Genomic DNA, 25748 nt, shown 5'->3' on the forward strand with positions numbered 1-25748 from the left:
AAAACAAAAAAAAAAGTACGGAACTCAAGTTAGACAACGCAAGCATTATACAGTCCTTGGATTGGTACTGGTTTTCAAAGTCAATTTACATTTTTGGTAGATCTATTATATTGTTAACTTGACAATTTTGAAATAGGCATCAAAACAGAAAATTACTTTTGTACGCTTGTTTATTGCACTAGTGTCAGGACGGCATTGAAAAAGAAGAACAAAGTGTTCTTTTTCTTCTTAAAGGCAAGGGAACAAAAACCACAAGGTTAGGTAGTGAGGCTGTCTTTTTCATCTTCCCTAACAACATGTCCTGAAGAATCAGTTTTAAAATGTTAAAAGATAGAAGATATTTTGGGGTACATTCAGTTCTTGATTTTGGAGAGTTTTCATTATTATATATCAATATTCAGTACTCTTTCCTGGGAGTTATTTGTTTAAAAATGCCAATAAACACAACCTGTTTTCACAAAGTTATCAAAGTTGTTCTCATTTGTTGAAGTCTATTTTTTTCCTAATTTTTTACCAATTGTCATTTAAAAGTGGGATTTTTTTTTTAATGGAAAGCCAATAAAAATGTCAATAACTAGGTCAACACCATGCTATTAAAACCGTGTGAAATGTATTGTTAAAATAATTCACTTCTACCAAATGAAGAATGTAAAACCATATAGGCATTTTTCATACAAATAACTTAATATTTAAAATGGTAACTTTTTGTTAGAATGTAAAGGATTATAGTATTTTCTACATAATGCATTCATATATATATATACATACACACATACAAAGAGAATTAGATATCATTTGAACAGTTGGATTAATCTAATTAAATATGACACTGGTCTGAGTGTTAATTCGAAACATAGGTCCTTCCTTAGGATAACCTTCTGCTTTCCTCTCTGTTTCCTATTCGTTTTTCTCAGTGACCTCCCAGCTGCAAAAATTGAAACCTCTCTTGCTGCCCACTTCCCTCAAAATTGTTTTATTGTTAATCTGGAAATCAACAGAGCTGAAGGGCAACACATTCACATCTACTGTCAGGTTAAATATATGTGGTGAAAAATCTCCCTCTATTTTAACAACGACCCATCAACTTTAATAGGAGTGATTTAGAACTTGCTATTTACCAGGCAACAGCAATGAGTTAAAAGGTAAAAAAGAAACTATCACAAGCTAAATTAAAGGCTGACACGTATTTCTTATTAGTTGTTTCATGCTCTGTAATGGAGCAGCAGTAAGTCTTTCTCCTACCCACTATTCCTTCGCATTGCTGCTGAAATCAAAGTGACCAGTATAAGCACAAATGGAAGGAAGAAGAAGAACCTCTACAATGAATGGCAGCATTCAGTGAATCCTGGAGAAGCAAGAAGTTATAAAAGTAATTTAACAATGTCAATAATATAAAGCATAAAGTCATCATCATGTAAGTATACAGTTTTCAAACCTGAGCAGGCAGAATAGTCCTTCCTTAGAGGCATTAAGCGTATATCGAGATAGGCCCAAGAATTAAAACACAACTATATAATTTTTCTGCTAACAGTAACTTTAACCTCTGTTTACGGGTTCAAGCTGAGCTTCTGGAAAAAGGATGCAATAAGGGTTACTAAATACATAGAAACCATATCTGTTCAGGTAGTTCCTGAGCTGAAGCTGGCTTGGGCTCAGATCTTATTTAGGAGGGAGTAGCAGCTATGGTGAAGGATGGTTGGAGAAAGGTACAGGGCAAGAACCCTTTCAAAAGTAAAGTGACAGGGATTCTTCCGATTGTAGGTATACTTGCTGCAAATTCCATATTAAAACTCCTCATACATACTTAGGATTTCTCTTGACAAATTACATCAATTCCCATCCCAGCTGAGATTTAAAATATAAATTCTGTCTTCTGATTTTGAGCCAATCCCATGATGTTTTGAACAAATCTCAAAATTGCTTTTGGTGTTCATTTCACATCAGGTTGAGGAAATATTATATATTCACAACTATATGATGTAAGAGTAGGACACTGTTGTTTCATACATAAATGAAAAGCTACCCCCCATCAGCAAGAATACCGCAATAAATAGTTCTGACAGGCTCTCAGAGAGATTATAGGAATCAAGGATATTACTGTTTTATTATTATTACTGTAATTTAATTTCATTTTTAAAATAAAAAATATTTTTATTATTAATTTATTATTACTGTAAAAAAAATATTATTAATTTATTATTATTACAGTTAAAAAAACACGTTAAACTTTTATTGAGACTTGCATATCTCCAGGTGGTGGAGGAAATGTGGGTGCTAAACAGAATGTAGGAAAGGGGGTAGGATGTTCGATGTTGTGAAATGTCACTTTAGCTCACTAGGAGGCAGAGGGGGACAAGGCTTTTCTGAAGGTGTGTCTCAATGGCAGGATCTGCTTCTAAGAGAGGGACTCAGTTCAGACCAATGCAGAGAAGTGTGGAAATGCACAGAAGACGCTTTTTCCTTTCCAAAGCTGAATAAAACTTTCAAGGGAACAGATAAAATAGATTTTGTTGCATTAGAGAATAATTGACAAAGACTTTACAGGTGTGTAGTACTTGGAGTGAAAGTGATGGCAAAATGAGATGTATTCTGCAATGATGAGCACAGCAGCACGAGGGCCAGCAGGTTCCGAGAAGAGGCAGAGGAGGTGTCTTGGGAAGGACAAAGAGATGGAAGGCAGATAATAGTTATTGAAAGAGACCATACTAAACATCCAAGTACCTGTAGAAAGAAAGTGTAGTAACAGGCAAGTGTAACCACACTGGAAATCTCCAATCAACTCAACATGAGAAAGAGATTATGGAAAAAGCACAAATTAATCTGTGTGCTACTAAGGATGAGTCTAAGCCTCTCTGCACCACCATGTCTCTGGAGATAAAAGCAGAAACTTAAAACAGAGCATGAGTTTTAATTAGCAAAGCACCTGATAAGTCATAATAAAAGGTTTCAACAATGAGTTTTAAGGTAAGCCAAAGAGAAATCCCAGTAAAAGGCAACTATTATGATATGAGAAAGAGGTTTAAATAACAGTTAGTACAGATAAGTACAGAAGATTATTAAATGTCTTCCTTGTTTGAGTCTCCAGAATCAGGCAGACTGTGGTCGGATAAAGGTCCTTCTGCTCCGGGAATGACACGCAGGCGTGAGCTCTCCTTGCTGATGCTGTGAACCAGGCAGGCACAAGCTGCCTCTGAACTGCAAGCTGTGACCCTGCCTGCTGGGTGCTGGGATGCATTTAATGGGACCTGCTGAGAAGTACCACTCACCAGCTCAAGCGCTGCAACATGGCTGAAGCTGGCCTCCAGCCAGCTGGCTCCCCGTGCGAGCAAAGTTCAAGTCTGTGTGCAATCAGCTCTGCGAACATGTCCAAAATTAATTTTGACATGAAGATAAGACTACAGGGCAAAGTACAGGAAAAAAAAAACCAAAACAACAGGAAAAAAATATTTATATGAGGTCAGACAGTTCAGGTTAGAGGTCTGAAATTCAGAACAGAACGCTTAAGGAATTATTGTGTTTTCATGTGGATAAACTGTATTTATTTATTTGTAGAAAATAAAAAAGCCTCACGAAACTAAAGAATGGCTCCCTGTTCCTCCGCACTGTGAGTTATGTGCATGTGTAAATATTATGATGAAATTTTTGCTCTTGTACTTCTCCTTCTCCTTTATCTCTGTCTCTCTATAGTATCTAGTATCTAACTGGCAAGACCTATCAAAAGTTTTAGATTAAAGTTAGTTTAAAGAGGTGCAAGTTACCTGAAGGGCAAGTTATATGTAGAAAAAATATTCATTCACATAACCTTTGAAACATGGACAGTTAAACAAAAATCACATAAGGCAGAGGAGCCTCAGAAGACTACAGCAAGAGGAAGATCTACCTTTTTCAGAAAAGGGGAAGAGCTTAAATTTTCTGTATTCGAATCTTTCTAGATCTAGTATCTAGATTGAACAATTGTAATACACTATCCACTTCTGAATACTTAAAAGCTAAAGGTTACTAGAATTCGGATTTTTCAAAAACATGTTAGGTCACTGACAGTGTAAAGCTCCTACTAGATGAGAAATAGACAGTAGATGTTATATATTTTGACCAAGGCAAAGTTCTACATAACTTTCTTAGCAGCAAGTAAAGGATTATGGTATCACCAAAAGATATGTGCTCAAAAGCAGTTACTGCTGCGGATAAAGTTGTATTCAAAGAGCAGATAACTATTATTCACTTTCAAAGCAGGAAATGGCATTGATGGGTGCGGAGACAAGGAAAATTCTCCTAAACTTAGGCACAAAAAATCAAGAAAAATGTTTGAAAAACCAAAACATGGAAAACAAAACAATAAAAAAATCAGTTTCTGGTTAAAGGATTTTTGCAATGCTGTGGTTGTATGGAAAAAAATCCATCAACAATAAACTTGTGTGCAGTTAAAACAACTGACATTTTCCCAGAGGTGTATTCCACATTTTGTTGCCTAATTGTTTGGTATTAACAGTCGTAAAGTTCTAATCTTAATCTACCTCACTGTGTGTCATGCACACTGGATAAACTGGAATACCCCTTGAAAAATTGTAGCAGTAAAAGTATATCTCAAGCAACGTCACTCCTGACTGAAAAAAAACCTCACGGATAAACCTCATCACGAGGCTTCCTCAATAGTACAATTCAGTTATTAGAATGGTACATTAAGATTTTGGGGAAATGTGTATGAAGGCCCCCTGTTCAGGCTGGCACTCGAGTGCACAGAGAGCCCTTTGTCTGTCTCTGTTCTTCAGGGGCATGCTCTGAGTGTCTCCCCACTGCCCCCAGCTGCAGTCCTCCTCTGCACAACGCCTCATGGGTCCCTACCTATGCAGATTCATTGTCCCAACCTCTGCAATTAGGGAAGTTAACACCGAGCTTGCATAAGGTCTCAGACAGAAATCCCTGGAATTTCTGACTCCAACAACCTGATTTTCCCACAAATGGAGTCTGAAGTTTACTTTGTCTCTTAGATGTTACAGACCTCAAATAGTTCAATCATATAACAAGCGACTATAATGCAGGTGCTGAGTTCATGTCTTTCCACTTCTATTTCAAAAGTCTCCACACAATTTCACAGTCCAGATATTTAATAATTCCGTAGAAGAACTTGCTAGAGAGGCTATCCATAAAGACTGGGGGAAGAAGATTTGCCTTGTCCAACAAGGAAAGATTAGGAAGTAAGAAGACTCCGATAAGAAGATCCCTGGTCTCACGGAATGAGGTCAGAAATGAGAATAGGAGGTGTGTGCAAAGGAGAAAGCTGCCTGCTCTCATCTGATCTATTAAAAAACTCCCACAGCAACGTAAGGAGGCTCTGTTCATGGAAATGACCTTCTCTATATTAGACTACACAAACAAAGCTTAGTTTAACTATTTGTTACAACTCACATATCCTGAGTACGCTGTAGAAGAATTATGACATGCCTTGCAATATCACATGTTCCTATAGCACAAACATTATACAATCTATATGCCTTGTTTCACGATCTAGAAACCCTACGTAAGTGAAGATTTTCCCTAGGAGAGTTATGGACGTGGTATAACATATTGTACCTCAACCCTATCATTTTCAAAGAGATTATGAAATATCAAGGATTTTTTTTGTGAAATGTAGAAAACCTGAAGGAATTATCATACTTAAGAATTTTACTTTTCCTCAGAAGGAAATGTGAAGCAGTTCATCATGAACAAGTATTAAACACAGAACATTTGTCGTTTTGCCATGACATCCCACTTATAGACGGAAGGAAGGTGGGTGGTAGAACGGTTTGGGGAAGTACTGTTTATCAGCCCAGGCAGAAATAATGCTGCCAGTTTTCATCAGCACACTTTTAAGGCACTTTGTTTAATTGTATCTGTAATTTGAACAAACAGCCAGTCCAAGTCAGCAGCTAGAGAAATAAGGCTTACCCAGCACTGCACATGCTATCACAGAGCCAGTTAAGCATTTTGAACTAAACAGGATGTTACAAGGATCTTTATGCCACTGATGAAAAACTAGTTTTGCACGCACAAACGCATACTGTCTCTCTCACATTATAGACTAATAACATTAGGTAAACCTAACCACAAAAATCCATAATTCTTCTGTAATAAAGTAACACGAAACAAAATCCTGTAATACAGCACATATTCTGCACCAAACAAATTGACAGTAGTGGCTACCATTCATCATGAGCAATCCTGTGATAAAACAAATAGATCTACTTTGGCCCTACCATAAATTTAATCAATAATACTATCTGAGGTAATGAAACAGCCACTTGTAAAAATCAGTGTTGTCCATCAGCTTTTATAGAACATGATTAATTTCTATGCATTAAACTCTATTACTGAGAAGGGAAATCATTAAGCATCTTTCAGCTACCCCTTGTTGATAGTAATAAGAAAAGAATTGCTGTTTCTGAAGCTGCACTCCATGAAATCTTTTTAAATCTAATTACTGGGATGGGGGAGGAATATTCAAATTACTCATAAACTTTCCTTTGCATATTACTGCTATTCTTCTCACAGGCACTACAGAGTCTTTATAAACAGCAGAAATCAAGTCTTTGCTAAAAAATAGTTATACACAATCTCAAATGCCTTGCATGATGGATGGCAGAATTCATGGGCATTCAGTTTCACATTCACTGCAGTTGACTCAAATGATCTCCTGGCAAAGGAAAAGATTAAGATTGCTGGTCTAGCACTGTCAAGCCCATAGAGGAAGGATGCCAGCAAGCAGTGCTCCACATTTAGCTTAGAATTATTAAAAAAAAGGTTGACAAAGTTGGAACACTAAAGATTTTGGCTCTGTGACTCCTCTTTTCTAACTTGGAAAGGGGATGAGCATGGAAAGCAGTGGGGGAGAAAGTGTGTCCGAGTAGGGAGTTAAAAAAGAAAAAACGGTACTGATAGGGCAGTCAGAAAGACACATGGATTTGAAATTATTTTTTCCATCTTTGAAATCTGAACAGAACCTGTATATGCTGAGCCTGAGCTGAAGAGACAATGAATTAGCCCTTGCGTGTGCAATTGCCAAAGAAAATCTGCCAAATACTGGATAAGATAACCTGCTTTTTATTTCTAAAATCTGGCTTACAATAAAATCCTTCCCTCAAGGCACGGTAGATGATCCAGAGAGGTTGTGGACAGTGGTTGGAGAGCTGTGATGTTCACCCACAGCCTCAGTATTCAGAATGGCCTGAGGCTAACCCAGGACTGAGCCAAGAGGTAACTAGCTGAGCAGGGCTGACTCAGAGAGATATGGGAAGCAATGTAATTCCACCTGTGAAACAAGGATGAACACCACTTCACGCTCTATACTGTTCTGCAGCAAAGATATTCTGAGACCCTTACAGTGATGGATATATATTTTTATCTCCAATTCTGGCATGGAAAACAAGGCCAGAGAGGTTAAATGTGTTTTTCAAGAAAGTGTTCCCAGTGGTAGAACAAAAGACTTCACAGGTGAAATCTTCACTTTGCCAAAATCCATGAGTTTTGCTGCTTTCTTTACCAGACTCATGCTTTCACAAGAAACTGTTCTCATTTTTACACTTTTTCTGTTATTTAAGCCTTTCACTTTAAAAGTTACGAAACAACAGCAGAACTTAAATTTCCTCCTGAAATTTAATTTGCATTATATCATGAATTATTCTCATTAAAAAATGGGAGTGTGATTATCACTAGCCTCAAGTATCCAAGGTGTTTGTTTAAAACCAAAACATATTAGGAAACATTATTTTTCAGTATGAACATTGAGACACTTGGTATGCATGCGTAACTTGTAGAAGAAATCAATGTATCTTTCCCTGGGAGACTATTATAAAAGTTTGGCAGCTATGAGGGTGAGTCGGATGTTCCTCAACACGACAGACATATTATCATTTATGTGGACACAGATGAAAGGTCTCAGGGAGTAATGCCTGGCTCCAGGAAGATCTGCTTTCTAAGGTGCACCTTGCTTTTCTTACTTGAGCCTCTTAAACCTATTTGCTCTCAGGTAGAGGAGGGTGCTTGGTCAGTATTCGGCTCCTTCTTTGGTCCATGCTTAAATTATCAGGAAAAGGCAATGCAGCAGTTCAGGATGGTTCAGAAAGTATCATTATTCCTGAATTTTCTGCTGTGCGTTGTTGAGTCTAGTAAATTTTCTCTCTCTGAGTAAGGCAATTAATATTTAGATCCATCCCCTTTGAAATAAATTATTATCACAGAAACTAACCTAATTACACCTGGGTAGGCCAAAGAATGATCTGGAACGACTTTTTTATTTCTAAGGCCACATTATTTAAAAAAGCAGATACAACTACGATTTTACAGACCTCCTGATGGTGAACGTAGTAACTGAAAAAGTATAATTTTTTCCCGTAAAAGGGCATTTGCACAAATGAAGCACAATTTCCACTGCTTTTAGCTGTTTCTATACAACAGGAGGTTGTTTGAAACAAACTGGAAGTAATTTTCCTGTCAGGAGGGAACACGTCACCCTTTGGAAAACAAAAAATGAAGTGCATGGAGAATATTATTGTAGCTAGCCCGTTTTTTGTAGGTCAGGTCTTTGTATTGCAGACAGAGAGTTCTCTGCAGGGATAGCTTCTGAACTTTTCAGTGCTGGCAGCTGCATGGTTTTCTCTTTCTATTAAAATATCCAGAAATTTGTGAATCCTGTCCATTACTCAGGGGGTCTTATTTCCGAAGCACCTGAACAACTATCCTTGTGCAAAATTCACACACTTACAGCCCAACTCCCCTCCCTATTGAATATATTGTCTTCATCTTTCAATGTTACAGCTTCAGTAACAGATTTATATTAGCCTGATTTTGATAGGGAATGGGGAATTGTAATGACATAAATTTGGCTGGTACAACTCCAGTTAACAGTATGTTACCACTATGAATTTTTTCTCATGCTGTACATTAACAGGCAAAATTGCATTATCTTAACATTGTTAGCATAGGAATAGCAATGCAAAAGGTACCACAGAGTAGTAGACAGCCAAAATACTGCATATATATACTGAATAACACTTGAGGAAATTATCTTATTTCATATGCACATGTTAAATAGGTGCCAAATCCTTAACTTATGTAAATCAAGTGATACCACTTTACAGTCTAACTCTCACTAAAGCTTCATGTCCAAACATGTAGGCAGTAGACCTCTCTGAGGATAGCCCACGACAGGCTAGCTGCAGTACTGGCAGCTGTTCACAGTGCAGCTAATTCTAATCTACTTTCCTTCAGCTGAATTATGATGCTAGCAGAGGTGCTCATTTCCTATGTTTCAGATAGAAGCAAGCCAGCAGCTGTGCAGAAGTCAATGACCAGCACTTCTATAAATAAGTCCTATTCTCTGCAAAACAAAGTCCTCAGATATTTTGTTCTTCTGGCCACTGCTTATGCAGAGTCAAACTAAGAACTGGAGCCTCAACCACTCCATAATTTCTTTCCAGCTCATAACAACGTCAATGCCTTTCCCTCAGCAGTAAGCCCTTTCGCCCATGTGCCACTCCTCTCTTCTTTATATTGAACAATGAGGAACATGAAGCACCATGACAAGGAAACCTTTTCCTTCAAATCCTCTCTCCAAGATGAAAGGTAACAGTGGATCTGAGGGAAGAGGCTTGGAGTGACTGCTCTTTGTATTAGCCATACACACAAGTAACTTACTGTCCTGCTGAAGGACAATTTTTTTGCACTGTATGGCCCACAGGATCTACATATGAAAATATGATAATCCTGTATGTATGTATGCAATAATCATTCTCTTTCTTGCCAGACTGTACTGTATATCTTTAATTATATTCACTTTAAACATTAAATACTACCAGATACTATTAACCTTTGTCTTCCTTTACATGGGTCTACAGAAATCAAGCCAAAATACTGATGAAAGTATTATATAGCAATTAGTCTCATACAATGTTTGTGACTATGATTGGTCTCCAATGTGTTAAAGTTTTCTTCCAGATTTTAAATACTATAATCTGTTTTATTTTATTCTTGATGGCTTCTTATTTAAACAATGTTTAAGATAAAGCTTAGACTTAAATATTTTGAAAACAACAAATTTTGTTATGCCAGATATAATTTTTCTGTGAGTATTTAACACAATTAGAACTAACAGAGCAGGATTACCAAACTATGGTATTCATACCATCAACTTCATACTGATAATCATCATAATGTTTCAAAGCAATACATATCTAGGGAAGACATTGGAGCAGCTGTTGGTGATAACTACCAGGAAGATCATCTGACAGGAAGAGCAACACATAGTAACCATCATTGTCAAAAGTGGCACATGACAAGAAAAGTTAAATCCTTCTTTAGAACATGTAATCAGATACTGTGCAATCATATTTGTTTCAAGTCATAGGTGGTGTTGTTTCAGCCTGGTATTCAATATTATGAATTTGAAATCTAATATAACAAAATACAACTATGTAGGTATCTGAATAATATACATGGAGGTAGAGGTAGAGGTATATATACATATACATCCTTCCAGCTTGTTCTGAAGCATTTGCACGTTTGTTAAATGCAATATGACTGACAGATCAATGTAGAAATACGTCTGCACTTGTTTGAAGAATATACGCTACTTCAATAATATTCTGTTACCAATAAGGAAATCCTCACAAATGAAAGAATATAAATATTACCCTCCATTTTTTATCAGATTTCTGCTATGGGCTTAATAAGTAAAATACCTCCCCCTTTCTCAATTGAGACTATGTTAGGAATAAGAGTCAATACAATAATTTCTTTTACTATATTTTGAAAACAGTAGAATAATTTATTTCAAGAGAGATACTTCCATGCTTAGCATTATCACACTTTTTTCAGGGATTAAAATGATCATGATCATCTTTACTGACTTAATTTCTAAATAAAGTCCTTCTACCATTTTTTACTTTAACGGGAAATGCCACTATTTACTAGGTTATATAAGAGAAAAAGTATGGTTAAAATTTGCTATGATCCTTTGTGTAAGGCCTTTAATACGAGCCTCCATTTGTGCAAGTCAAGAACATACCAAAACCACTCACCTGGAATCGATAAAAGGTACCATCATCCTTTAGTGTTAGAACATGGTCTGAAATTGGAAAGAAATAGCCATGTGCTGCCATCAGTGTTCCCAAATGTAGAGCTTCCACTGTTTGAATAACGAGAAAAAGATAAATTAAAAAAAAATTAAATAACTTCTTTTCAGCAGTTTAGTTTTCTTGTTCAGATTCACTTTATCTCCTGGAGATAATCACTTGACTCTCGGTCAAGGTCCTGCATCATGAAAGCGCTGTCTTTTTCTCTGTACTATAATGGTGAAACCAAAACACCCCTTTACTCTCCTTAATGAGTGGCTATTAGACGACCCATTTGTAGCTGAAGTTCCACTACTTACATGAGCATTAGCAGGTAGCTTCTGCAATTTTCACTCACTTGTTTTGAAGCTGAAAACAGTTATAATTTTAACCCTGATGGTACAGCCTGCTTTTCCTCTTCAGAACAGTTTCAGATCACATGACGTTAAAACAGTTGATTCTAATTGCATGATATCTTCCTCTCTAGCTTTATTAGAACTACAGTAAAGGATAGAGATCTCCTTAAAAGTTTCTCATTACTGGGAAAATAACAAAGTATCACAGAATCACAGAAGGCTTGAGGTTGGAAGGGACCTCTGAGGGTCATCAGATCTAATCCCCATACTCAAGCAGGGATACTTAGACCCAGTTGCCCAGGACCATGTCTAGATGTTTTTTGAATATCTCTAAGGAGGGAGATTCCACAACCTCTCACGGCAACCTGTGCCAGTGCTTAGTCACCCTCACAGTAAAAAAAGTGTTTCCTGATGTTCATAGGGAACCTACCGTGTTTCAGTTTGGGCCCATTGACTCTGGTCCTGTCCCTGGGCACCACTGAAAAGAGTCTGGCTCTGTCTTCTATACACCCTCCCATCAAGTATTTATACACATAGATGAGATTCCCCCTGAGCCTTCTCTTTTCTAGACTGAATAGCATCTTTTCTCACAGGAGAGATGCTCCAGGCCCTTAATCATCTTCGTGTCCCTCTGTTGGACTCTCTCCACTGCGTTCATGTCTCTCTTGTACTGAGGAGTCCAGAACTGGACACACAGAAGATGAATTCAATTCACTTTAATGAACAAAACCATATATGTAATAGTCAGGTTTATATGTGCTCTTATATTTTCAGTGAATCACTGTCTAGTATCAGTCCCTGAAGTCTCTTACTTGGTATTGTCATTATTTGGCTGAAAAGAAAACAATGTTGTAGTAAGAGAAAAGCATTAGACTCATGCTCTTGTTGCAGTATTTAAGTCCTGCTATCTCTTTACCGTATTTCTTTACCAGCCTTGTAACAACTCCAGTACATATCCCTAAAATAGCTGCCCAGCAACTTCTGTTACATTAAATATTTCCTAGTATAACCTGCCAATATCAGTCCACAACCAGTGAAGCATCCTGATTTTAAAAGATAAGCCCTGAAAAGGAGCACAAGATTTTTTGAGCTATACGACAAAGCCACCAGTTACAGGAGCTGGTGCTAGAGAGGACAACCCTGCTTCAGGATAACACCATAGTTGAGAAAAGGAAAAAGATCAATAAAAAGGCCATACTGGACACCTAGGGAGTAAGGGGAAGGTGGGAAAGGCAAGAAAGAAAAAGGCAAAGACAAGAAAGCCAGAAACAGTGAGATCTGCCTAAAAAAGGAGGGATCTTTGATCTAAAATATGAATTCAGCATGAATCCAGAAAATATGCAGAATAAGTAAGGATGAATATTTGCACTACGGAAAACAAATTACACTACTACAACATACAGAGATTCATATTCATCCTCTAAAAAGAGCTCACTTGTTCCTATTGCCTGGAATTTGGCTTTCAGCAATGGGAAGCATAAATGTTGCAGCACAGATCTGTCTTGTCCTGCCTCTTTAAAACATAACCATGGCATCAGACCAGCAGTCACAGCACCATCATGCAGAAAGAAATGAGAGTTCTGATATCTGTATTCTTGCTGACAATCACAGAAAGAAGATTCATTTATGCTTCACCCGTTATTATTTTGGATATGAGAAGGAAAATACGGAAAGCTTATTTATTCACCCGTACTTCATCAGCATCCCAGAAAAGTCCTTCTTTCACCCTTTTGCTCACCTGGAGACATTTCTTGGTTTAGGAGATACAAGAGGTGGAGTGGAACATTTTTAAGTTAAGGCAAAGCCAGCAAGCATGTGAAAGGAGCAAGAAAGAGGATCTGGATAGTACTTAACTGAGAGCACGTAACCCTATGAGGGTTTATTTGGTAGACAATAATCCTTGTGATCTCTGTTTAGCAAACTGATTCCTACCCCTCCAGCAGAGCCATTATATAAGAAAATTCAACACATCCTCTCCAGTAGAGAACTCTCTGGCCTGCTATAAAATGCCACAAACCTGTTAACAAGCCTTCTCCCAGTTGCAAGCCTACAATAAATCTCTCAAACGGAAGGAAGGTAGTTGCTTCGCTCCTCATGCTTGAGATGTCTGAAAATCCCCATCTGAACTTTATCCTAATTAATGTAAGTCCATACATTGTTGTTATTCATTTATTTCAAGCCACTAAATTCTATTATACCTTGGATCAGAAATTTTGAGTCAATGCTTTCTGTAGTGAGTCAGTTGCTGAAGTTCTGTTCATTATGGTTCAATGTCTACCTTTTAATTTTATTAAAGTTTTCTTTGTTCTTCACACTGCAACTTTTTGACAATTCCAAAAACTTTATTTTTGCAGGTATTATGTGTCTTCGTGGAAAGAGAGAAAAACAAAGGAATAAATGTGCTGACATTTTTTAGAGAAAGGATTTCTTAGATATAGGTGACAGGGCTTGCCAGGGAGCTCTCATGCAGATGACAGCACATTGTCTTCAGATTTATCAGAAACTAAATAGGCTCCAGATTTGTTTCATGTTTTTCCTGGATTCTGAATTGTAATATTTTTCAAAAGCACAAAGAGTTCACATTATTCCCCTTTACCCAGCAATCTTCAGACCACATCTGGACTACTATGTTCAGTTGGGAATAATATGTCCACTCCTATACAAGAAAGACATCAACAAACTTGAGTGAGTCAAGTGGAGGTCACCAAGACGGTTGGAGCTGGAGAACACACCCTGTAAGGAGAGGCTGGGGCAGCTGGGCTTGCTTGGATTGAAAAGGGAAGATTTTGGGGGTGCCTGGCTGCACCTTTCCAATGTCTATAAGGAGATTACCAAATGATGAAGCCAAGATCTTTATGGAGTTGCATGGTAATCAAAAAAAAAAAAAAAAAGGAGAGATGATGATAATAAACTAAACCAGGGATGCTTCTGACTTCAGTCAACCAGCAGAAGAGGCTGTCCAGAGAGGCTGTGCAGTCTGCATCCTTGGAGGGTTTCAAGATCTGAATGGTTGAAGTCCTGGGCAACATGTTTGACCTTACAGTTGACCCTGCTTTGAGCAAGAGGTTGGATTAGAGTCCTCCTGAGGTCCCTCTCAGCCTGAATTATATTACTACTCTGTGACTCTAGGTGGGTCAAGCAGAAGTGGAATAAGGAGCAGAAAACAGGGATGGAGACAACTGAAGAAGAAATTGTTTGAAAGCTCCTGCCAGAGTAGCCTATGACTCTGGCAAGGTTGACTATAGTAGAAGAGCTTAAATTTCTCTCAGCGACCTCTGAGTCATATACACAAGTATGTAGTCACTACAGGTTCTCTATCCAAAAAATTGAAAGAGTGACCTGGCCTTCTCCAAAAAGTAATTGAGGTTATTTAAAATCTGAGTAATTCCCAATAGGAGCCTATATCTCCTCTTCAGTTATGTATGGGCACTAAGGTGGTTTTACTCTCGAAAAAAAATGGAAAAAATCCACGCATGGTATAAAAATAAAGACATACACTTGAAAATCTAAAATCTTCTCCACTGGTATCATCTGACGATGAGGCGACTGCATAATCCAAGCATTATCAATAAGCTTTGCGCAGAGATTAAATAACCTATAAATCAAATACAGCTCAAATAAGTGAACAACATCCACAAAATTGTAACCGGCGAATAATGTCAACAAAACGGTAACCCTGCCTCACACCAGACTGGTAGGGAACTAATGCTGCTTCTCTCTGCACAGCAGCAGTAGAACTTCTACACAGAAAGAAAACTGAGCTCTCAGGAAGTTTCTGATCTCCAAGCAAGAAGTTGTCCAGTGTACTACAGACACAACAAAGGCAACGTTTTGATATGCATCTCAATTTGCTAAAATCAGATTGAAAAATAAATAGTGTAAGAAGTCAATGAAGTAGAACAGTAGGATTTAGGAAAAAAAAAAAAAAAGCCATGAGCATGAAAAGGAAAATGTAGCTGGTAGCAGACTAGTCCTATGTGACTAAATGCCTAGAAGTTCAGTTCAGACAGCTTCTGAATTCCCCAGCTATTCCTGCATGTGAAGTTAGGGGATTTTCACTTAAAGAAGCACCTTTTATCTGGAAGAATGGCAGATGGAGATTAGGAACATCAAAAACTTCTATGAAGTGCATATAGTCAAAAAAAAAAAAAAAAGCCTAAAAAAATACTTTTAACTATAAAGGCTCCCAGGTAGAAAGAGTAAACTTTATATGCATTCAGCATGCAAATTCAAAAAACTGGAGGAACATAGACTAAAAGCAAGAAAATACCATTTTTTTAGATGGTAAGTGTACACAGATGCACATGGAAATGTGATACCTACACAACTATTATTTCCCAGAGTTCAGCCACTATGTGCAAGAATATGCAATGTAAACTACATTCTCAGGTATACCCAGATAGCCTCACTGAGAAGGCATAATTCAAATGACAGCCAACTGCTATACAATGAATAAAAACTGCAACCAGAGACATCACACAAAAAATCCGAGGGAGACAAATCTCATGGAGGTGTGACTGGTAGAACAGAGAAGACTTCAGCTTCCTCTGTTCTTGACTGCTTCTTTTAGAGACATCAGTTATCTGAACTGAGGTTCCAGGAACACTTCCTAGCAATGATACTGCTGAAAAGTGGAACGGTATAGTCAGAAACAAATTTACCCAAACAACTGTTTTAATTTTTCATAGCTAAAAAAGTACAGTTGCTGGAGTTGCAAGTTGTAACAGCTAATGGAAAAGAAACATCTCAGGTGAAAGACAGAAATAAGACTTTCTCAGCCTGATGCTTTTCAACTGGATATGAAATATTTTATATAAATTCAAAATGTTGCTGTGGGTGTAGTTTTGATTTTTAATGTGTATGCTATTGCTGGCATAAAAGCTCAGAAAAAGCTTAACATTCCATGGTTCACTCTGCTGCTGAACTTTATTTAGCTGAGTGGGTGAAGTGAACAACACATGTACATAGATTGATTAGCAATCGCTTTTGTGAGAAGGAATATTGCCCAGCCATCTGCTGTGCCATTACAAGGAGAGTGATCTTGATGGATGAAATGCTAGTCATATTTAATATACTTTGTTATACATGAGAGTCAGATATTTTCAATGCTTTGGGACAATGCAGACCTGAGGAAATCTAAAAAGTTAAAAATAAACCCTGGTCATTGAGTTTTAATTTTATTTTCTTTTTAAACAGCGCAGTTTTCTCCTTACTGTAATAGCATGGATTGATGATGGTTTGTTTGTCTTAATTTCCTATGCACCTCAGTGCATAGGCAATGTGGTCTCTATATCTATCTTTACTCTGAACTCCATAAACCACTTTATAGTATCATAACATTATAGTTAGTCTCATAACACCTGAAGTGGCTTCCAGTAATCTCTGAGGTGTTTCCCAGTCCAGCTTTACTATAAAACAGCATTTTTCAGGGTTTGTTTTATGTTCTTCTGTGCAGCTCAGTCCTGAAAGATTTCCTACAAGGAACATTGTTTTGGGGCATTTTGTGTCCTTAAGATTGTTGTATGATGTGACAGTGAAAAACCCAAACTTGCAAGTTTTTCATAGACTTTTTGATACAAAAACGACAAACAATAAAGTGTTTGTTATTCTAGGTTATTTGTCTAATCTAAAATCCATCACAGTACTGAAGTGCATTGCTAAGCCACACGGCTGCCTGGAAAAAGAATTAATGAGTCAGATCTTCACAAGCACACATTCATTTCAAGTGTCGAATGCCAAGACATTATCACTTGCTCTCACCTCACTCCTGCTGTCACTTCATTGCCAGTGTGAACACAAGCTGCAAAGGATTATCTTTAAGATAAAGTAATAAAATACAACCTGCTTCTCACACTCACACAAAGCGTAGGAGAGACTCACTCTCTGGGCCTGACTGTGGCATTTAAAGAGGGGAAAATAAAACAGCTAGAAAAGTTCTTGAATACCCACGTCACTATAAACCTCTCTTTTTCGTCCCATCTGAAGGATCAAATTTGCAACAGGAGCAGCACTCAGTGAGAGTCACTTCAGGGAGGGCAAAAGAGTCGGTGAAAGAAGAGTCACTATTTACCTAAACACAGTTAAAATGAGATTCGTGCTTGATTCCCAGATACTCATCACAAATCAAGTTATCTATCACCACAGAAGCTTACCTAAATAGGTAGGATTATGCTTGTTTGTGCAAGACAGTGGCTACTGATGCCATCAGCAGGCCAGAGGCATAGGTAGCATACCACTCAGCAGGTAAGAGGGAAAACCTACCAGAGATGTGCCATGAATCCTCATCTGCCCAAGGAATGGTAACCTCCACCCTTACACTCTGAGCTGACCTGTAACATAGGGTGTCATTTATACACATATCCCAAATCTAGGGACAATGATGTATACCTGAAATAGTGACTATTTTGTTCACAAAAACACCCAGCAAACCAGGGACACAGTACCAGTCTTGCCTTATGTGCTTATAGGATGTTGGTGAATTGGGACTGACCTAAATGTCTGACATAACTGTGGAAAGATTTTATCCAGACAAGGTCAACAGAAGTCATGCCACTATGAAAGACTGAATGAAAGGGGAAGCTGACCTACGGTTTCTTGAAAGAAAAAAAAAACAAAGCAAAAGACCTTTCTTCACTCACAGGGGAAGAAAATCGAGAAAAAAAAAGGAAAAAAAAAAAAATTTAGAAAGAAAAGAGTTATCAAAAGGAAGAAAAAAAGAAGTTAGTCCTTGAAAGAGAAGTTGCATTTCACTGTCAGCAATACACAGACCTGCCTCTTGAAAACTTTGTAAGTATTGTCTGTTAAATTTTTTATGTGATTGTTTCCCACTGGATTTCAGCTGATTCACACACTAACTGTTGCTACCTCCTACTAAAGCTTGGCTTTTATTCTCTTAATAAAATTGTATCTTGAAAGGCAGACCCCTGAGATCTCAAAATATAATGACTCGAGGTGAGCACCATAGCTTTCGTGTTGACAAAAAGAATAAAACAGAAAGGTAGTTGCAACTTGAGATCTCATGAGGAAGACAAAGGAAGATTGAGGTGCTGGCATTGAGCAGTGTCATAACTTCACCTCTGAAATATTTGCTTGGGGTGTTTGGCATACTGGAAATGTGCAGCTACACTGGGTGGAAGAAATCTGATCAAGTTGAAAGCATTGGGTAGACTTAACTACCACGGAAAACAGAACACGTCACAATTTCATTCAGCATGCAGTGATGAGCAGAGGCTTGAATGTGTTTAAAATTGCCTTCAGTTTCCCTGTCATCTCTCTACTTAATTTTTTCAAGTACCTACCAATATCACATCAGCAATCAGGACTTCCAATGGGGGAATTTAGCCCTGTACCCACAAACTCAAGTCAGCATTTATAAAACATTTCTAGCCCTGTACCCACCAACTCAAGTCAGCATTTATAAAACATTTCTTCTAATTTCATTACTGCTACTCTTGAATTTTCCTATTATTAATTTCGCAGAAGTCACAGAATTTTTGCTATTTTATTACTCATGTCTCTTTCCTCTTTAAATTGAAGTGATAGAAGGGTGAAATCCAGGCTCCTTTGAAGTGTGAGTTTCCTCTTTCCCACTGGCACTTCCTCCGAAACTGCAACTTTTTAGTTTGAGCTTTGATTCCTATGCTTCTTCAGGGCAAAATACAGAAAATCAAAACCTGTGTGTCTTGTTTCCCCTAATGACAGTCTAAACTTGTCTTTGTAAGATATTTCCTAACACTTCACTCATTCTCTCCTTCCGGTATGAAACTCTGTGGTAATATATACAGTAATATATGCACACTTTTAAGCAAACTTGCTAACAACAAAATTAAAAAATATTTAGAAACAAAAAAACCTTACTGCAAATACCACACTTTCGAAAAGTGTCTCAAATTAAATCTTGTTCCATAATTTCAAGCATCCGTAGAAGACCCAGAATATTGGACACAGACTACTTCTACTCAATAATAGAAACACTATGCTATTATTCGAGGTTTTCTTGTATACTGCTTGCCGGTTGCTGCTAGTACACAGATCTTCCTACTTTCTTCTCCTCCTGTGGCTGGGTTTGCAGATGTGTGATCAATTACCTGGCTGCAAACGTTTGGTGGGGAACTATACGATACATTCTCCGCAGCATATGACAGCCAAGAATTTGTGCAAGCGAGCATCAGCCAAGAAACGTAAGTTACGTCACGGTTCCCTCGGACGTGGAGCCCTGTATGATAGCACGCTTCCCTGACCACAGCACAGTGTCACTCCTTCTCCCTTTTTTTGAGACACCCAAAGCAAGGCACAGCCGGCCACGTGCCAACTCCTCCCTGAGTCAGCAGTGTTTGGACATCACAGGCACAGGAGCAGTTACAAAAGCATTCTCCAAACATATGATCAACAGGCAGTGCCACAGCCAGGTATCCATCTGGGGTGGGGTTTCAAAGAAAGATGCCCATGTTTAAGGCTCAGAAGATCCAGGGCATGTGGATAACTGCTGTGGTCGATGCACCACTTGGATCTGTGGCCAGCAAATAGCAAGAGTGGGCACAGGCTTTTCAGTGCACAAAATATTTGTTCCTGAAGGAACTACAGAAGATAATACTGTTGAATCAGAGGGATGGTAGGTGAAGTGGAGTTTCTGAAGTTGGCTGAGGGTAAGCTATAGGTAGCACTAAACTCTTGCTGTGATTACTGCTGGTTAAGATGAATCATGACACGTTTTTAGTCTCTAAGTCTGTTTTGATATCAGTTGCTACTACATCAACCATTAACTTTGTATTATTGTCATGTATTGCTATCATAATCACCTAACACCCACTTATGACCAGGCAGTTCAGATAATATAAAGAACATGCAGCAGCAGCAGCAGCTAGAAAAATAACCGCCTCTTTCACCGCACTCAACACAGTAAAGAAGAATACAGTCCTCTTTATAATAATTTTCCTACCTCCAGCAAACTAAGAGCACAAAATGCTGAAAATAATGTATTTCTTTCAATGGGAAGAACGCTGTGCTTTTAAAGTCCAGCAGGTGTTAAAAGCTTTATAAGTAAATTGGTGTCATTGAGACACACGTCAGGGAAAACTACCATTAAAGTTCAAGCAAGGTAACAACCGAGTGTGAAGGTAGCTTTCCAGAGAATAATATAGGAATGTGATTCGCAATGTGAATAGATATAGTTATCTGGGATGCATGTATACAAAAAAAAAAAAAAAAAGGCAGTTATGACAAACAGGATCAGTTTTAGAAAGTTCTCTTCATCCATTATTTATAACTCATTTCTTTGGCTAGCAAGTAAAATGTATTTCACTGTCTACACCAAAATGAAGGATGAGAGAGTAAATTTTCCAGATGTTGCAAAATTCCATTTTATGCCATCACATGTTCCTACTATCATAAACCCCCCCTCTCAGTGATCACTTCTCTCCATTGTACAGGATTTACACAGATAATTGCAGAGAACCATCAGTTCAGCCAGATAAACTCTGCTATTAAAAATTCAGAAATACTGACAGACACTAACTTGCAAAAATAGCTCAATGAAAACCCTTTCATAAAGAGAAGAGGTCTCAGTGAATGACCTATTTCTTCTCTGGTGGCAGAATCTAAATGTAGAAGGAAGAGATAGTACTGATGAAAACAACTGGAGCAAAAACTATCAAACACTTTAAAATAAATTGATAAAATGAACAAAAGCATCTAGCTGGGTCAATATAATAGTCACCCTGTGTTTTAAGGCAAGTCAATATTAAATTGCTGAACTGTTAGTCACAGTGTGCAATTTATCATTTAAATCATCCTTAATATTAAAGGAAAAAAACACTGGAAACTATGTCCTAATGTTTTAGAAAGACATCCAGAGGAAATCTGGGAAAAAAAGATGAATACAACAGATGCCTATACAGACAACATGATAGGAACTATAATAAGGGTAGAATGAATGAAATGAAAGAGAAACGCAACAGAAAAGGAAGATTCAGCACTACTTTTGCTGATGGATGCAACGTTTCACAACTTTGTAAGTGTTCCTCTGTGGAATTATTGAACATATAAGGTCATAAAAATCTGTTTAACATATTATCTTGGATTTCCAGGGTTTTTTTTTGGCATGATGCTCCCAAATGTTTTCTAAAGGAATTAAGGAGATGTGAGATAAAAAGTCATGGAAAAAGCAATAGGTAGAATGATGGGAATAACTGACGTCATTGTACAAGATGCAGAGGAGAGGAGAGGGAGAGGAGAGGAAAAAGGAAGGAAAAGAGGGAATATTGAAAAAAGAGAGAGCCCCTAGGAAATATTAATCTGTCCAAGGCAAAATGCCAAACAATGTCCTTTGAGTAGCAAACTAGAGCACCGGGTAGTTCAATTAATCTTGAACCATCACTATGCTCCTGTGTGGCCAGCAGTATTTCTGTTCAGATTCTAAGGGAAAACCAAAAACTCTCTTAAGAACAATTGGTAACAAAATCAAGAGAAGGCATTATATTAACTTTCCAGTCATCAAATACTACATAAAACATGTAAATATCAAAACATTTTTGTTTACTTGACTACAGATAGCTGCAGCAGCTGTTGGCAAGATGAAATAGGATTCCAACTACTTTTATTCAATTAAGTTGTCCAGATTTAAAATCTCACTTCCACCTACTTGTGCTTTCCATTACTATATAACACAGTTCTCTGGGAAACAAGGAAGCAGAAAGCTAATGAAGTCTCTAGACAATTATTTAGCTGCTTTTAATTAATTATGTCAGTATGAATTGGGAATTAGTAAATGTTCTTCCTCTTAAACCTCCAAAACTTGGTATGATCCCAAAGGCTCAGAAGGAGGCTTTCAAATGGTAAGAAAAGCACAAAAATTCCTAGTAACTTTAGTAAAAATTAGATCAAATATTTTATTAGGAAGATGATTATAATTTAATTTATGCAATTAATTAATGAGTTTTATTTCTAAAAGTTATCTGAGTTCCCTGTAAAAGAGTGTACCTTTTCTATGATTCTTCAGTTCTGCTTTTGTTCTTAGCTAAGTCAATAAATAGATGTTTTATTGTTATTAACAAAGACGGTAACGTAATAGTCTCTGACCATGCTGAATAATCAAAAAGTGGCAGCTACTAGCAAGGAGAGTTATAATGCAAGCAGACAAGATGATGAATGGATAATATATCTGAATCAGCAGGATTTGGTATCCAAAGCCAGTTATTTGAAAATCTGATGCATCAGTAGGAAGTTAATATTGGCCTTACAAGCATTTCCCTTACGCTGAGATACTGGTTCCATATTCTGAGCGATGACATCAAGGAAAAGAGATTGGTACAACACCTGGAAGGAAATATCCTGTTTAGGTATACTAGTTCCTTAGAAGAACAATGTGGAGAATTTTCAATGAAAATTAAGGAACAAAAATTGCCCAATTTGAGATTTGATTCTAAAAACTGATTATAAAGCTTTCCAGACTTTATAAATCACTGGGGAGAAGCCAGTATCAGTTTTGAATAGCTCATCTTATATATAGCTTTATGATGAAGATGCATACTTTGAGGTAACTTCATGGGTAAAGATTTAAATTGTGGAATTTAGATTTCTTATAGCCAAATTTGTTCTGTGACAGAAAAGATGAAATACATTCCTTAAATCAGTGCAACAGAGCATCTGAAGTTCTTTCTAATGAAATCACTTGAAATTAATGCTAATCAATTTTTCAGCTTCTATTATCTGGATCTATTATCTGGATACTAGTTTTAGCATTAACTTTTGATCTGAGTAGGCTTCTTTAGACTTATTTTTCTAACCAGTATTTTGTATTCTATTCAGTACTTCTTTCTTACCCTTCACTCAATCAGACTCTCAAAGACCTCAGTGAAATAAAGTCCATACTGCCTACTGAATTCTAAAGAAAATGCTGATTATTGGTTTGTTTCAATTTTTAAAATCTAACTGGGTATCAGACACTTTTTATAAACTAGCTTTTGGATTTTAGCCTGAGTTATATCTTAAAGGACATGTTATGCCTAATCCTATTTTAAAAGGCATCTAGTTAAATCTTGTTTCTTTTGGAGTTCATGAGAAAATCTCCAGCCTTCTGCAGGGTTGGAATTTCACCTTTAATGATTAAAACAACGGAGGAAGGAGTGGATTTCACGTGAAGATATTACACTTACCACTGAAAATAATTCTGAGTAGAATTTGGAGGCTTTAATATTAAAGGCATAAGTTATTTTCTCATCAAAAATAAAGAGTTTATTTAAAGCTAAAGACATCACCACTAGAGTCAGGGCTAGTACAAAGGAAAATTAAATTTAAAAACTCAGTTGAAGGTTTGTTTTTAACCAAAAGTAAGCAAACACCAATAGAGTTCTGTTTTATATAGGAAACATATATGACACACAAGTTGTAGTCAAATCATAGAATCATAGAATGGTTTGAGTTGGAAGGGACCTTAAAGATCATCTAGTTCCAATCCCTCTGACATGGGCAGAGATACTTTCCACTAGATCAGGTTGCTCAAAGCCTAATTAGAACCAAAAGAAATCTATTTTGAATTAGTATGCTATCGACAACAGCAAACAGGTTGGTCACAGAAACAATGTTACAGAACATATATATTTTGTCATACTAATAGCAGTAATTTCATTTTATTCTTACCATTATACAGTAAATTATGGTAGAAGGCAATGAATTCCATACTTGTGATCTCTATCTATTACTCCAATATGGACATTCATATATAAATTAAACATGCATTTCATTAATACTTTATAGGTAATTCAAAAGCTTATAAAATTACTTTAATGATAAATAGGATTAGGTATCTAGACTAGACCTATTTTGTACCTCGCTAATATAACCTATGGCATTGATAAACATCTTAAGATATTAATTTTCACTGTTTATTAAGTGGTTTCTAAAGGGATTTTCACAGTTTATGATGTTGTATTATACATAGAATCATAGAATCATAGAATCGTCTGGTTGGAAGAGACCTTCAAGATCATTGAGTCCAACCATTGACCCTGCACTGTCAGGGGCCCTAAACCATATTGCTCAACACCAAAAATAAATCCTGCTATCTACAAGCACAGTGTGTTAATTACTAGGATGAAAAAACATAAACTATTTTATATAGCGTCTTGTAAAATAATGCCACTTTAAGGCAATCAGGGAGGAGGAATTTTATTTAGACATGCTCAGCATGAAGAAACAGGTTGTGATAATTTGATCTATTTGCCTATGAAAAGGAAGTGATTTGTCTCTGATACCATGATCACTTCATATCTCTACCAGTCACAAACTCCATTTCTTCCCTGCAAGTATGAAACCTATTCATTTTTAACCAGCTGCCACACTACTAAATGTATCAGAAGAAATGACTACTCCTTGAAAGGAAATTGGAAATGAGCACTGACGTAGCCTACCACCTATCTGCAAGCGAGAAAATAAACTGGCCAACCTAGGAACATGTTAGTCACCTTCAAGAGTGACTACATGGAAATGAGGGGGCTCAAAAAGTACCAGCACATATGTAGTGTAAAAGCTCACTCTAGCCTGGCCCTGCTACTCTGTGCTCTTGGGAGACACTCCTAACATATGCAGTCCACACAGGGTAACAGATTATACAAAACTGGAAAAAGCTTCAGTGGAAAAACATGACATCCATTAAATCTGATTTATCCTCTCACAATTGAATTACAGGCAATACACCTCTGTTCACCATTTCCATAATCTCTCTAAAGGCTTTGGGCAAATAAAATAACCTCTGCACGTTAACATTTATCGTTGCAGTCCTGAAACGGCAGCCGTGGCTAGAAGCCCACTGATTGCCACACACAAGTAAGTGCTGACCATGCTACATATAACTAAAGGAAAACTGACTCATACATTTTTATCTTGCTTCAGTATCACATTAATATATTGGTACTAAAGTGGCATCCGTAAATTTTGACATTTTCTATTCCCAAGCAGGATTTGAGTTTTACTTTCTTTCTGTTCTTCTGAAATTAAAGTCGTTATTCCATTTAAATGGTACAGGACCTGACAAGCTCAGATCAAATTCACCCAGTAGAAGAAAGTTAGAAAGTTATTTACACTAGACTTGACGAAGGTTCATGAGGCTTGCCTCATTGAACAAAATGTGCCCAAGTTTCAGTTAGATATACGATAAAAGTGTTTTGGTGTTCCTGAGTTCCTAGTATGAGGGTTATGGTATATGTGCAAGCAGCATAAATTACTTTTATCAGCTTTTTTTTAAAGTTAAGCTGATAAGTGGGATACATTCTACTCTTGTTCTATTTCCACAAGTTTTGATTAATGCAAA

At 37.2% G+C, this 25748-nt stretch overlaps 1 protein-coding gene across 8 annotated transcripts in view; it reads right to left on the reverse strand.

The window, feature by feature from the left end:
• Positions 1–25748, reverse strand: part of RGS7 (regulator of G protein signaling 7) — a 259195-nt gene that overhangs the window by 73617 nt on the left and 159830 nt on the right. For 6 of the 8 annotated variants that reach the window (XM_086627782.1, XM_086627774.1, XM_086627803.1 and 3 more), the window contains one exon: positions 11055–11161. The exons of the other annotated variants lie outside the window; for them this stretch is intronic. In XM_086627782.1, the coding sequence (XP_086483908.1) occupies positions 11055–11161 (107 nt within the window). The remainder of the gene's footprint in view (positions 1–11054; positions 11162–25748) is intronic. 8 annotated transcript variants of the gene reach the window in all.

The sequence above is a fragment of the Tauraco erythrolophus genome, chromosome 2, assembly GCF_009769465.1.
Source record: "Tauraco erythrolophus isolate bTauEry1 chromosome 2, bTauEry1.pri, whole genome shotgun sequence".
Classification (NCBI taxonomy): domain Eukaryota; kingdom Metazoa; phylum Chordata; class Aves; order Musophagiformes; family Musophagidae; genus Tauraco; species Tauraco erythrolophus.